The following is a 15122-nucleotide window of genomic DNA, read 5'->3' as shown; positions in this document are numbered from 1 at the left end:
ACCAGATTTTCCCTCAACTGCATCAGGGAGACTGGATGTGCTCCATCGACCTGCAGGATGCGTATTTTCACATCCCAATAGCTCCAAAACATCGAAAATTCCTGCGCTTCCGAGTAGCGTTACAGCATTACCAGTTCAGGGTTCTACCCTTTGGCCTGAAATCTGCCCCAAGAGTTTTCTCGAAATGTATGGCAGTGGTGGCGGCACATCTCCGAAGACAAAGGATATACATATATCCATACCTAGACGCCTGGCTGCTAAAGGCTTCTTCTCCGGAGCAGGCGAGAAGCCATCGGGACATTGTACTAGGAGTTTGCGAAGCTCTAGGTCTTCAGGTCAATTACCAGAAGTCAACCTTGACTCCAACGCAGAATCTTCACTACCTAGGAGCTATCATAAACACAGAACTACAAAAAGTGTATCCTTCGGAGGAACGACTATCCTCAATAAACAAGAAGTGCCAGGACCTGTTGAGAGCCAGCGCACCTACGGCACGTCAGGTGACATCACTACTGGGCTCTATGGCATCGTGCATCTTTATTGTCCCAAATGCCAGACTCCACATGAGACCCCTCCAAGAGGCATTGGAGACCAACTGGAGCCAGAGAACAGGTCGCTGGGAGGACACGGTGCGGCTACCGGAGGTAGCACTTCAGTCATTGAGATGGTGGATGCACAGACCTCACCTGTCAGTGGGTGCTCCGTTTCACCAGGTGCTTCCATCCGACACCCTAGTAACGGATGCATCTCTTCAGGGATGGGGGGCTCATCTGGGTCCTTTTCAAGCACAGGGTCTGTGGTCAGACAAGGAAAAGCAGTACCACATCAATCTGCTAGAACTCAGAGCGGTCCATCTCGCTCTCAAGTCTTTCATACCGCTAATTCAGGGGAAAACTCTCTTGATACAGACGGACAATACAACCACGATGTATTACTTGAACAAACAGGGGGGAACGAGGTCCCTACCCCTATCGCGAGAGTCCCAAGCGATATGGCATTGGCTCCTGGCCAGAGGAATGTCAATTACAGCAGTTCACCTGCCAGGTCAGCAGAACGTGGAAGCAGACTTTCTAAGCAGACACCTGGAGGACGTTCACGATTGGGTCCTGCACGGCGAAGTCGCAGAATACATCTTCGCGCAATGGGGTCGGCCTCAACTGGACCTCTTCGCAGACGAAGTAAACAAGAAATGCCCAGACTTCGCATCCAGGTTCTACCGTCCGGGATCTCGAGGGAATGCCCTGTTGATCGACTGGTCAGGGACATTTCTTTACGCTTTTTCGACGATTCCCCTCATTCCTGCAGTGATCAGCAAACTTTACAGATCCAGGACCAGAATGATTCTTATAGCGCCGCAATGGCCCCGACAGTTCTGGTACACGGATCTCCTCAACCTGTCGGAAGAACCTCACAGGAGGCTGCCGTGCAGACCGGATCTTCTGAGCAGAATGGAGGGCAGGATTCTACATCCCAACCTACCCTCTCTGAGCTTAACAGCATGGCTCCTGAATTCCTGCAGTATGGGCACCTAGGACTCTCGCAGGAGTGCATGAGCATCTTGAAAGAGTCCAAACGACCTTCCACGCGGCGTTCCTACGCTTTTAAGTGGAAGAGATTCTACATCTGGTGCTGTCAGCAAGGTCATAATCCCATACGGGCGCAGGAGGATGTCATACTGTCCTATTTGCTTCATCTAGCGAAGTCCGGTCTGCAGGTATCATCTATTAAGGTACATTTGTCTGCTATTACTGCCTATCGCAAATCGCCTTCTCAGGAATCCTTCTTTACAAAACCTGTAGTCAAGGATTTCTTAGAAGGTTTGAAGAAAGTTTTTCCGCCAATTCGGAGGCCTTCTCCTCCATGGGAACTGAACATAGTCCTGGCAAAACTTATGGGCCCTCCTTTCGAGCCTATCCATAAGGCCTCTTTACAACACCTTACGTGGAAGACGGCTTTTCTAGTGGCCATTACTTCAGCGAGGAGGGTCAGTGAAATCCAGGCCTTGTCTGCAAAAGAACCGTACACGGTTTTTCATGACAATAGAGTGGTTCTACGAACTCACCCATCTTTCCTTCCGAAGGTGGTGTCAGAATTCCATATTAATCAGACCATAACTTTACCGACGTTCTTTCCCAATCCGGAGACTCCGGCAGAGAAAGCATTGCACTCATTAGACTTGAAAAGAGTGCTGAAATTTTATCTGGACAAGACAAAATCGATTAGACACTCTAACCGCTTGTTTGTAAACTATGGTCATTTAAGGACAGGAGAGGCAGCTTCTAAGCGAACAATATCAAGATGGATAGTTTCTTGCATTGTTAATACTTACCAGCTAGCTAATAGACAATTGCTAGCGCGGCCTAGAGCGCATTCCACAAGGGGTAAAGCGGCTACTGCTGCTCTCCTTAACAATGTTCCGATATCTGAGATTTGTAAGGCTGCTACATGGAAGTCTGTCCATACGTTTACAAGACATTATTGTTTAGACTCAGATGCAAGAGCGGATGCCCAAGTGGGGCAGGCCTCTCTAAGAAATCTATTTGCGTAAGACATATCTATTCCTGCACTTCTATCGGACAGTCCGCTGGGTTTAGGGATGGGCTTGCTAATCTATTCAATGTTTATGACTATTGATGAGGATCCCCTGGAAGAGAAGGATAAGTTACTTACCTGTAAATCCTAGTTCTCTTCCAGGGGTATCCTGATCAAAGTCATAAACAACCCACCCTCCTCCCCGGACGCACGTCTCCTAGAAGTGCAGGACAGACTGTGTTTTGAATCAGTTATACAAATTGTCACCGTAAAAAGAACTGACCTAACTGTGAACCAACTGTCACCTTTCCTTCACCCCTGAGGCATGGTGGGATACTGGAGGTGCTCAGGGTCTTAAAGGCATGGTGCCAAAGTTTTTATGGTTCTCCTGTGTTAACCTGCATGCAGCCTATTGGCTAAGAATGCTTCAGTGTTTTTCAATGCAGTTTTTTCTATTTTTTCTCTAGAGTTTGCTACTGCTCACTTCACTAAGCCTAGTTTTAGGAGCTTGGGTACATATTTATGCTCTATTGTAGTATTTAATATATAAAAAACAAAACAAAAAAAAAATACTTCATAGAAATAAAGCATTTTTAGCCTGTTTTTAACATGATAGCCTGCATGATTATTTTTTACACATGTATGATATGTGTATATTTGATATATGCTCCGGGGTCCCCGCACAAAGGCGGGAATATTCAATGTTTATGACTTTGATGAGGATACCCCTGGAAGAGAACTAGGATTTACAGGTAAGTAACTTATCCATTCCGCCCCATCCGGACGTATGCCATGAGGTCAATGTAGAGGAATTTAACATGCAGTGAATTTGGGCCAAAAATTAAGGCATTGAAGGAAAGTGAATACATGTCCATCTCATAGAGTCAAAGGCTGTTTCTATGTTGGTCAGCAGTATAGCTGTTGGCCCCTTACGTCAAGCTGCCACAGCAGTGATTTATATTATGATGGGTGGCTCTTTTTGGCATAAAGGCTGCTTGATCTGGTTGAATCAGAGGGGATGACCCACAGCAGTTGGTCAGCTAGGGCCCTAGCAGTGATTTTGACCTGTGTATTCAGGAACAAAATAGGGCAGTAGGAGGAGCATGTCGTTAAAGGTCTCCCAAGTTTAGGGATCACTATTATTTCAGCATTTTTAGTGCTTCCTTCAGGACCTCCTGGAGACGTTCACCCATCCTGTGCATGACTGCCTGGAAGAATTCAACCTGGAACCTGTTCAGGCCTGGTGCTTTCCCCGATTGTAGGTGGCTCAAGGTTGGGGACCAGCTCCTCCACTACCAACTCGCCCTTTAAAGTTTGTTGTTCTATGTCTGAGTGGGACCTGATCGTTAGGTCTTAAACAAAATTGTGGATTAGGGTCTCTGACAGAGCATCACAACAGGCATAAATGACAGTGTAAATTCATGTGAAGTAGTGGCCTATATCTCTGTCCCTTGTGATTTTTATTTTTTATTTTTATTTTGCCCGTTGGATCAAGACTATGTAATCGGGTGTGGTGTGTAATACTGGAGCAGAAGTGGTGTAGTAGTTTACTGGCCTTGTCTCCCCATTGATAGAGGTGTGTTTGTGAGGCTAACCACACGGTGCTGGCCTTGTTAAGTAGTGTATGATGCTTGCTTATGAGTGCTGTGGTTATGGGTTGCTACCGAAATGTGTTTCCAGAGAGTTTATTTGTGCTTCTATGTCATGTACTGACTGCCACTTCCTGCACATTTTCCCTGTGAAGTAGCTAATAATCTTCCCCTGGAGGATTGCTTATAATGCCTCCCATAATGTGTCTGAGGAGTCCACTGAGTGTTGATTATGGGAGAAATAAGTAAGTATTGTTTCGTCTATGTGGGAGATGAGTTTTGTGCAGTGACCATGCTAATGGTGTCCCGCTTTATTCCTGCGACTGCCTGACCACAAGTGAATTGTGATGGGGGTAGCGATGAGGCAGGCCTTGGGTTAGGATGTGTGCCTCTATTACTCTGTTCCTCTCTCCTGGGGAGGAAGAAGGTCCAGGCGGGACAGAGTGTTGCGTGCCACAGAGTTAAAAGTGAAGCCCCTTTATTTTAGGTTGAACCAGCCCCAGATGTCTGAAAAGCCCATTGCCTCTAAGAAGGGCACCAAAAGGTTCTGGTTCCTGCCTGCGCCACTCCATGTCTGTAGACTGTGTAGCATTTTTGTCTACCACCCCAATCCAGTCTCCTCCTAGTATCACGGGTACAGTTGAAAGTTCTTCTATAAGGTATGTGATGGTCTCTAGGAAAGTTGTATTTAAAGGGGGCAGCTCTGCATTGACTCTGTCACGTCTCGAAAGTAAAGCCAGAGCCACATATACTGATGTCAGTTCCTTTCTTTCCATGCCTTCCAACAAGGTTAGTAAGCTAGCTCCTTTTTCCTCGCCAGTTGACAAGTTGTTCTATCTTTACCTGGTAGAGATTTTCACAAACAAATATCTATGACGGATGCCCAAGAGGTATGCCTCCAGTGTCTAGGGTCGGGCTACGACTCCAAGTTGTGCGGGAAGTGGCCCTGATGAATCTGAAGGCGATCCAGGATCGTGAAGCCAAGCTGTACATTGCCAAACTTAGTGGTTAATCAAGGAAAGACCGCTTCCACTTGAAATCATGGATTCAGACCCTTGTGCTTTCTTGGGACAGGTCCACAGAAGGTCCTTAGTGCACTCCAGGTTTTCTAGTAAGTCCAACTTGAAGAAAACACCAGAAGTCCAAGCAGGCCTTGACCCAGCCGTGCCACTCTCCTTCAGTGAAGTCTGAGAATGTCAAGGTGCCCTGCAGTCTCGCTCCCTGTCCCCTGCCCATCAACCATTTCCACAGCTGAATCCGATACAGTCGTGGACATCACAACAAATTTAGGTGTTTAAGGAGGTCATGCTTTGCATCTTTGGTATCTTACTGGTCTCCCTCCGATACGCCTACATGGTCAACCTCTGATTAAACCCTCACCCATCGAAACATTTTTAGGTGATTTTTTGTTTCTCCACATGTTGTCTGTTGTGTTGAAATGCCTGTACCTCATATCGGCCTTCAGGCCCTTGGCCATTGAGAAGGCCATTTCAGTATGGATCACATAACTTTAAAGTGGTACTGGCAGGTTCTGGCCTTCTTCAGTTTGTTCCTAGATTTGGAAACCTTAGGGTAGAACCCTTTCCCCTAGAAGTGGTCTTGTCTTGGTCCTACAAGTTCCCTCAACTTGTGTTGGTTGTACAAATTGTAGCTCTGGTGTGCTGTTTTCCAGTGATTCCTTGTAGGCCCTTTCTGGAGGACTTGCATCTAGTCCCTAACGCTTCTTGGTCTTTATCTCTTTGTGGTGGACGTCATGGTGGTGCCAAATTCTTTTCACCAGTTGTTCCCTGCTGCTGATGTGGCAGATCCCCGGGGATGTTCTCTTGGCCCAGTCCTTCTGAGACTGGCTTGAAAAGCCATCCCATGGTTACTTATAGTCCTGTACCCAACTTTGAGCACTATCATTTGGCTTGCAGCTACAGTGGGTGGCTAGGTGGCTGACATGACTCCATCTATCAGAAACGGCCACACTGGCCCCAGCCTGTAGTCAATTTCATATTCGGGCTTTGCAGTGGGATCTGAAGTTCCGGTGATCTCTTATCAGATGAATACGTTATTTACTATTGGTAACCCTTCAATCCTCCCTGCTCTGCAAACAGATTCCTACATAGGGTCACTCTTTGAGACCTGTAGTGATGCACAGCAGTTCATCATCCTCATCATTCTTTGTGGCTCTGCACTTCCAGGGTGGGTGGGTTTCACGAAAAGAAACTGATGTCAGCGCTTGGCGTTGCACCTATATAGGGACCGCACATGTTATTTCCAACATGAATGCCGCTGACTTAGAGCCAAACGACACCACCAAACAGCGCGCCTGGGGTACTGCTTAAGAATTTCCACATCCAGTCTGATGCCTAGGGTTACTTCTAAGTTATGTAGAGTCATTACCAGATAGGGCATTACCGAAGGTAAGTAACTTGTTCTTATTGTCCTCTGTGTTGTGGAATTTCTAGCTTCCTTGAGCACTGTCCCTAAGCCCCCCCCCCATTTTGTCCGATGTATGATAAAATACATCGGATTCTATTTATAGAAACCAATGAATCACTCATCATGTCTTTAGTGTGTTGAGGGAAGTAATGTACTTATTCTATTTTTGGCCTGACTGTACTTTGCTCCTACACATTCATAAATGCAGTTTTGAGTTTAGTTAATCTGTGCTTACCCAGAGATTAATGAGTTTGGCCATTGTCAAGAGTTTGCTGTCCCTGGGATTTATGTAGAATTGGGTGAATCTGGGTATAATCCAAAGGGGAGGGTACCCAGGTGTAATCAAGAGCAGAGCATGATAATGATCAAGCCCTTTGTGTGCCTGGATGGCATCTAAAAATGAGTGCGAATGAACCATATCCAAATCTGGATCAGCGTGCCTGCCACCTATCAAGGGATGTACGCTGTATCCAGAGGTGAGCGAGCCTGAATGTTATCCTGGCTTATCAAGTACCAAAAGCAGAGCACCCCAAGTATTCCTTCAGAGGCTTTGAATTGTTTGCTGAAATCGGTCACTGAATAGTACAGGGATTGTTCTCTGTCCAGCGTCCCCACCCTACAAACTGTTCCAGCACCAGTGCATAGGACGGGGCCTGTGTTTTTTTTCCCACCCTATTTCATAGAAGGCACTAGCTTCCCCTGATCTTTCTTCAGTGTTGGTTTACTTTACTGTCAGTGTATTTTATGTTGCCCTTTTGGCAGTTCATGTGGTAGGAAGTTTTACCTGGTGTTATGCCATTAATTGTGTGTGACCAATGACTTTGTGTTTCACCACTGCGCATATTAGTTGCTCAATGTTCACCAGTAGCACATTACATGTTGTATTCAGTTTAGCTGCCTATTAGCTTTAACATGGCATTAGACATTACATTTGGTATTTAGGTTAGCTGCCTATTGGCTTTGACGTGGAGTTAGACATTGCAGTTGAGACATTGCAGATGAGCTGTGTTTTTCCACATGGTTGACCAAGCTGTGTTTTTCGTATTGAATTCACACCAAACCCTAGCTGATAAGAGAGCATATATTTTGTGTTTACCTCTCTATCCAGTCTGGGAACGAGTGAGATTTGGAGATTTGGCCACTCTCCAAACTCTTGTTCGGTTCCCACACTGAGCCAGTATTTGGGCTCTAAACGGTGTCCCTGGGCAGCAGCAAGGGGAAATTTTCCAGGACTTCAGTCAGGAGCGGACATCAGCTGCCTGGCCTCCCGTTTGGATGGAAAATCTCTTTCTCGCAGTTGAACAGGAGTCATCAACTTACTGTCAGAAGGATGATCACTTCTTAGGCTCTAGTTGGTGAAAGCTTCAGAGAAAGCTACTTGCAGTAAATGTCTCCTACCCTCAATTACCATTATATTAGAGCAGATAAAGTACACAGTTGGTTGTTTTTTTTTATTTTTTTAATTTATTTTTTTTAATGCATTGAAATTGCATGTATTGCCTCTGTATCTTGTGGTATATAGAAATGTCTCCTCTTTGAGGCAGGGTGTCATAGCTTAATAGAGACCGCAATACTCCTGTTTCCTCTCTGGGTTGACATCTTTGAGTAATTATGGTGTGTGTTCTCTCCCTTCTTTCACCCATGGGTGCTTTGGGGTTATAGTAAACAAAACACTGTTTTTCTATCAGTTATACACATTTGAATTCCACAGTATATGTCATTCAACCATTCTGATATTAATACAGTAAGAGATCATTAAATGTCTTCAGATGGGTCACAATGACTGTTACCTATGTCATCTATTTTATGTCACAGCCAATCCACATCCCCTGCATTGAAGTGATATATTCCATCAATACATTTATGTTTTGTGTTATACTTTTGTAAATGTGTTTTAATTTCTTCAGTATAAATGCGCAATGTACTGTTTGCCCAGCACATCTGGTTCATCAATCTAGAGACATTGTTAGCTTTACTGTATTAGCATTTATAATAATAAGAGAATACTGTTACCATTTTTTGTCAGTGTTCAGCCAAAAATCTGAAGAACATATCAGAACTGTTCTATTATGCACAGAAAGCTGTACTACATCCCACTGGCCCGCTTTACTGTCCAGAGGAAAAAGAGGTAGGTGATAGTCAAATCTATATTTGTCATTATTTCGCAGAGATTTCTCTATAAAATGTAATCGCAAAGCGCGGTTTCCCTCATTCTGTTGTGATTCTTTTTTTGCACTGCCTGCTGCCAGATAAGAATTATTTGAATTCTATTTAAATAATTTGGCTCTTAAATCTTCCTTGTTTGAAGGAATTCATCAGAAGTGTTCAGGTATTAACACTGTGTAGCATTTTGAATAAATGGGATCTCTGGGTTGATTTCCAAAAGGTGTTGTAATTTGAAGCACTTCCTTAGTGTAGACTAAGCTGCAAAATCTTCTCTGTAACAGAAGGCAGGTAGATGTAAGGTTGTGGATAAACTACTACTCTGACATGGAAGGTCGATCTTGTGATGCAGTTTACCATTGACAGCTGCATGTAGAGTTAGGCTATCCCCAATCCGTCCCAAACCGGTCTATAACAAAATGTCTGATCAGGACGAGTCAGCTGGGGGAGCTCAAGAGGAGCCAACAGGCCAGGATTTTGGCTAAAGTTTTATAACCAGAATTAAAAATCGATTCTGGTCTGTAAGAAGCCATGCTCTGGGAATCTTTGTACAGTTTCAATATGGCAGTAATTAATGCCTCCTTAGCAGAGGGGGCAAGGGAACCTGCTGCCTGGGAATCCTCAGTCTTTCGCTAATCTAGGAGCTCAGAAGAAAACAACATATAAAACGCAGACGGAGCACCATCTGAGCCTGGAGATTTTTCTCGTGGTAAATCACATAGCGCCCCTTCATTTCCTACAGTGTAATTGGTAGGTCTGTTGATTCTTTAGCCTGATTTGAGAGTTGAGGGAGCAGGGTTGCTTCAAGAAATTCACCTATTTTGTCAGGAGTTGGGTCCACAGACATTTTATTTAAGTTCCTGTGATATTCAGAGAAGGCATTGTTTATTTGGAATTGTGTATATACCTCTATTTTGGAAGGTGTAGTTATTAATAAGGGAATGGTGTGTGAGGTTGTAGGTTTGATGAGGCTAGCTAACAGATGCTCGTTTTTTCAAGAAACGTCCTCAACCACACGTTGTAAACAACGCAGAAGTTTCCCATGCAGGAGTAACCGTGCTTGCCTAAACAATGCATGGCTGTTTCTGTGCCTTAACCACGCGTGTGCTGAATTACGTGGTTAAGGCACAGAAACAGCCATGCATTGATCGGGAGATGAGGCAGTGAGGAGAGTGGGGCAGAGGTGGGGGTGGATTAAGGGATTTGGGTGGGTGATGGGTTGGGGACGGACACATGTTTTTTTCCCTTTTTTTTTTTTTTAAGGGAACGGGAGGTTTTGGTATTTTTTTAAAGGGTTTAATTAGGGGCGAGAGTGGCAAAGGGAGGTAATCGGGGATGGGGCCGGGGTGGGGGTGGGGGTGGGTGTGGATTAAGAGATTGGGGTGGGTGGGGGGGTATTTTCTTTTTTTTTTTTTTTTTTTAAGGGACGGGGTGGGGAGGTTTGGGTAAAAAAATGTTTAAGGGTGGGGGAGTTGGTGTATATATATATATTTTTTTACGACGGGAGTCTGGGTACTTTAGCTTTAGTTTTTAGGGGTGGGGGGTGGGGTATATATATATATATATATATATATATATATATATATATATATATATAATTTTTTTTTTTTTTTTACAGCTCAGTGTGGGTGGGGGAGTTCGGTGAAGTTTAGTTCCTATGGGTAGGGGGGTCGGGATAGTTTATTCTTTTCAGGGCTTAGGGTGGGTGAAGGGGCTCTGGGTAGTTTACTTATTAGGGGCAAGGTTTTAGGGCTCAAGGCGGGTGAGGGATGTTGTGGTAGTTTAGTTTTTAGGGATTGGAGTCTGATAGTTTTTGGGCTCAGGGTGGGTGGGGGGGGTCGGGGTAGTTTAGTTTTAGTGGTTGGGGAGTCGTTATAGTTTTTTTTTTAATTTTTTTTTTTAAATAAGGCTCAGGCCTGATGGGGGGGGTGTCAGGGTAGTTTACTTTTATGGGGTGGGGGTTCAGGGTATTTTTTTTTTTTAATTTAGTGCAGATTGAGGGGTCGGGGTACTTTATTTTATAGGGGTCAGGGTGGGGGCATTGGGGTAGATTTTAAAAACATTTTTTTGGGTGGGGGGTCGGGGTAGTTTAGGTTTTAGGTGTGGGGGTAGTTTTGGGCCTCAGGTCGGGTGGGAGGGTGGTATGGTAGAACCACGCATGCCGTTTTGCATGCCGTTTACACACATGCCTTTACTAGACATGCTTTTACAGCGAAAAGACGTTGTAAAGGCATGTGTTGTAAAAGCATGTGTGGAAACAACGCGGTCGTTGTTCCGACTACGTTGTTAAGGCATGCGTGGTCACAGCATGTGTCGTTCCATCATACAACCAGATTTTTCATCTTTGTTATTAGAATTGCAAGTTCAATATAGTATTTACATTTTAGTGAGCAAAGCTCCTGCACTCGAAGTGCATTGTGAGTCTTTCCTCCAGGACGCGGACAGTGGTGTCTAATTGTAGGGTTTCTCAAGTTAGTGTTCATCGAACCCCCACCCTAGTTTGCATACACACGCCCCTAGTGACCACTTTAAAGGTTTCATACTTTATTAAGGGAATAGATTCTGTTCAGTCATTTTCACGGAAGAAGTAGATGTGTGGGCAAGTAGTGCATGGCGAAACACAGCATTTTGCAAAATTACCTATAGGTGCAGTTTTGGGATGGGTGTTGGTCTTACTCGAGGTCAGAACCACCTGTAGGTGGCTATGATCAGCGAATGTTTTAGGGTAGTATGTAATGCAAGTAATACATGCATATAACTCTGCAGTACATACAAATCTGTCCAAACACAAGTGCATGTTGTGTACAACAGAGTGGACTGAATGTTGTTGTCGTGTCATGCGTCCCCCCAGTTCCCAGTGAGCCAACCATTGTTGGTAACCCTATGGCAGTATGTATTGCAGGAGACTGGGGAAGAGGTGGCACTGAACTATCTAGCAATGTGTCATATACACAATTAAAATCACCCCATATAATCTTGACTATGTGTATCCAGTCTGAAGGCAAGCTGATATCCGTAGCCAGTAACGTCTTCCCATACAACCTGCATTTATATAACATATAACAACCTTAACCATCAATTTGTGAGCTTTCTGCTTCAGTGGGATCACTTGATTCTGGCAGATAAGCTGTGTACTTTCCCACACCATCAGCATTCTAGTTTAGAGATTTCTTCTCATACAAGGTGGTCTTCTTGTCAAAAAGCAACCTGAGGTTTCCAACTCAACAAAATGGAGTGAATGTTATCACATTTCTGTGAAGTTCATTCCCTTGACATTCCATGCTGTTGTTAGGGCGGGGATCAGCTGACACCTTTTGAGTTTCCTTAAATTGTATTTATAACGTATTTAAATTGGCTTTCAGCCACCTCTCTTCATCCATTGGTATGTTGTTGTGCCATTCACATTTTGCTTCCTCCCACTACAGCATGGGGCACTGGGTCAGCCTACTTAAGCCACTGGTTAACTCCACTCTGCGTGACTGCGTTTTGCTCTCTCACAGTGAGCACATTTGCACATATGGTAGTTTCATTCAGTGCCAGTGTTTTTGGTTTTACTTCATAATTACTTTAGTGTTGCCTGTTTGTTTAGAACCTGATGTGATTGCAGGAACCTTTTGATATACAGGGCACATTCCAGCTTTAGTTGTTCCTGTCTCCTGCCAGTGCTGCTGTAAATTCCTTTTGAAGTGACCTTTGTTTATCTGGCTGCTGCTATTTTACTAGTCTGAACATATTGTGGTGAACACAACCTTTTGAAAGACAACAGTAATACAAACAGCATCTCACACAGACTCTCATAAGCTCATGAGTGTGCTCTATTTTTGCAACTGTCAGTATCTTTCTTTCTTTCTTCTTGTTGTTTAAATTGTGTTTTTTAAATTTCTTTTTATAGTCATGTCGGTCAGAATATACAAAGGTACAGTAAAGCAGGAGACTGGAAACCTTTATAGCATGCATGCCCAAATCCCCAATCAATACAAACATGGACCACAAGGCCTACATTTCATAACATGACACTTCAGAGGCTGCCACTGTGAAAATCGGCTAGGCTTACTGCTCTCCCCTTTGCTGGTGGTTTAGTGTCCTTATGCCGACCTAGACAATAGACCCAAGTCCCATTTTGGCACAGTGTTGCACCCCAAGCAGGAGCTAGCTCCAGCAAGTCAGCATCCAGCGAGGGTGGTCCATACCCCTAGCTCTGCAAAACATAATGCCCATGGGGCTTAACTGGTCCCACCATCTAGCAGAACCCTGAGTTCACCACATGTTGTAGGGACACCTGTTTCCACTACCCATTGTTCATCCCTTTATACATCACCTATTGTTCGAACAAGGGACAACAGACATTAAATATAACAAATAAAAGAACATATTTGAAACCTAGCAGCAGATCACGGTGCTCAATTGCAGTTATACGGTGCCAGATCTCATAACATGGTTAATTTGGGTGGAAGGGAGTTACCGGTGGTGGGGGTGGGGGGGAGCAGCCAGGCCCTCATTACTGTGGCACACTGCTGGCTGGCACTTCACACCATTCATCCTATCCACAGTTGGGGGGAGGGGGAATGCAACCACAGCTACAATGTACCTCAGGGAGTCTGCAGCCCCGCTGTCCCCATATCTGTAGGTACCTCCCCATCTCCCCCGAGACCTGCTATCTCTGTCACATCCCTCCAGGGACCGTTAAGGGCAGCATCTTAGCAGGCGTGTGGTGATCTCACCCCCAGCAGCGCATCATCCTCAAGGTGAGCCACCTTTTTCCCCAAGATTTTGAAGTCTCTCTTCGCTTGCTTATTGTTACACACCAATGTCAGCCTTCGTTCTTCTGCCACTGCCCACTCTCTGAAGTCACCCAGCCACTTATGTATGTCCAGAGAACTATGCTGCACCCAGTGTATAGCCAGGTGTCTTTTCGCCAGGGAAACCTCAACAGTGCAAATCTAGTACCCATCTTTTGTTCTCTCTTGAGGTGCATTCGCACCACACACTCCCAATTCCTCTTTAAAGTATGATAGTCCTACGCCATGTGTAGAAAAGCTGCCGGACTCACACCGCGTCTGTCGTATGTCTCCTAAAGAGAGGCATAAATTCTGTGCAGTCGTTGTGGTGAAAGGTAGGTCCGATGCTAATAATAAAACTCTGTGAGCTCAAAGCGGGCATTACTGGCTGCATTCCTGACCTGGGCCAAGCCACCCTCCACTCACTGTCTGTGGACAATTGGGCAAGTTCGCGGTCGACCTACTCCTCACCCCAGTCGTGTCAGTATGCCGGTAAGCACCTAAAGCTTTATAAATCCGGGCTATTAAGCCCCTATCCTGAGTCCAGCAATACCGTCAATGTTTGTGAATCCACGTGTTCCTCTGGGAAATCTGTCTAGTTCTCTTTCAGGGAATCCTCATCAAAAGTCATTGCGCACTGAGTATTCCTGCACACGTGCGTGGAACCTGGAGCACTTTTTAAACTATATATATATATATATATATATATATATATATATATATATATATATATATATATATATATATACATATGCATGCAATGGCATGTGTAGCTGCAGATATACATGCTATGCATTATTCCTCCATCTAGTGTTGGGCTCGAGGTGTTACAAGTTGTTTTTCTTCAAAGAAGTCTTTTTGGAGTCACGGGATCGAGTGACTCCTCCTCTCGGTCATACTGCGCATGGTCGTCGACTCCATTGTTAGATTGTTTTCTTTCCGCTATTGGGTTCGGACTTGTTTCCTCTCGCAGATTTCGAATCAGAAACTTTAGAAAACTCCCTTAATCGTCGGTATTGTTTCGATCACATTTCCACCTAGCCTCCAACCAATAGTACCATCGGAAACTAGATTGCACCCTTCTGGGCGCGTGCACCGACTCAGGCCTGTTCGGGCCTACCGCGTTGAAGCCTGATGGATCGGACTCCATTTTGATTTTGCCCTCGATGCCATGCAAAATTTCCCTACACAGATCAACACCTTGTTTGTAATCTTTGTCTTTCTCCCGATCACAAAGAAGAAGATTGTGAGTCCTGCCGATTGTTCCAATCCAAGAAGACCCTGCGTGATCAGAGAGCCAGAAGATTGGAAATGGCGTCAAAGAGTACGGAACATCTCGACATCATGGAGGTAGAACAGGTCCAGACAGCGGTCTCCATCAGAGACACTGACTCCGAACAAGAATCGGAAGAAGATAGGCCTATCACTGCTGGACAGCACAAGAGTATGTCTGCCCCTATGCCCACTTTTAAAAAATCATCAAAGGCCTTGGGTACACCACTGCCAGAGAGCCATGGTTTGACCTGAAAAAAGACTCTTGCAGACCGACCTTTGGGTTCGGCGTAGAAAAAGGCCACTCCTCAGTCGGTATCGGAGTCAAGTAAATCCATTAAGAGTTCTACTTCGGACTCGA

General features: G+C 44.9%; 1 protein-coding gene across 4 annotated transcripts in view; it reads left to right on the top strand.

The window, feature by feature from the left end:
- RHOT1 (ras homolog family member T1) overlaps positions 1-15122 on the top strand; it is a 394200-nt gene that overhangs the window by 136588 nt on the left and 242490 nt on the right. For all 4 annotated transcript variants that reach the window (XM_069199969.1, XM_069199971.1, XM_069199970.1 and 1 more), the window contains exon 8: positions 8575-8676. In XM_069199969.1, the coding sequence (XP_069056070.1) occupies positions 8575-8676 (102 nt within the window). The remainder of the gene's footprint in view (positions 1-8574; positions 8677-15122) is intronic.

This window comes from Pleurodeles waltl, chromosome 7 (assembly GCF_031143425.1).
Source record: "Pleurodeles waltl isolate 20211129_DDA chromosome 7, aPleWal1.hap1.20221129, whole genome shotgun sequence".
Classification (NCBI taxonomy): Eukaryota; Metazoa; Chordata; class Amphibia; order Caudata; family Salamandridae; genus Pleurodeles; species Pleurodeles waltl.
Note: the sequence above shows the minus strand (reverse complement) of the source record. Positions and strands in the feature narration are given on the sequence as shown.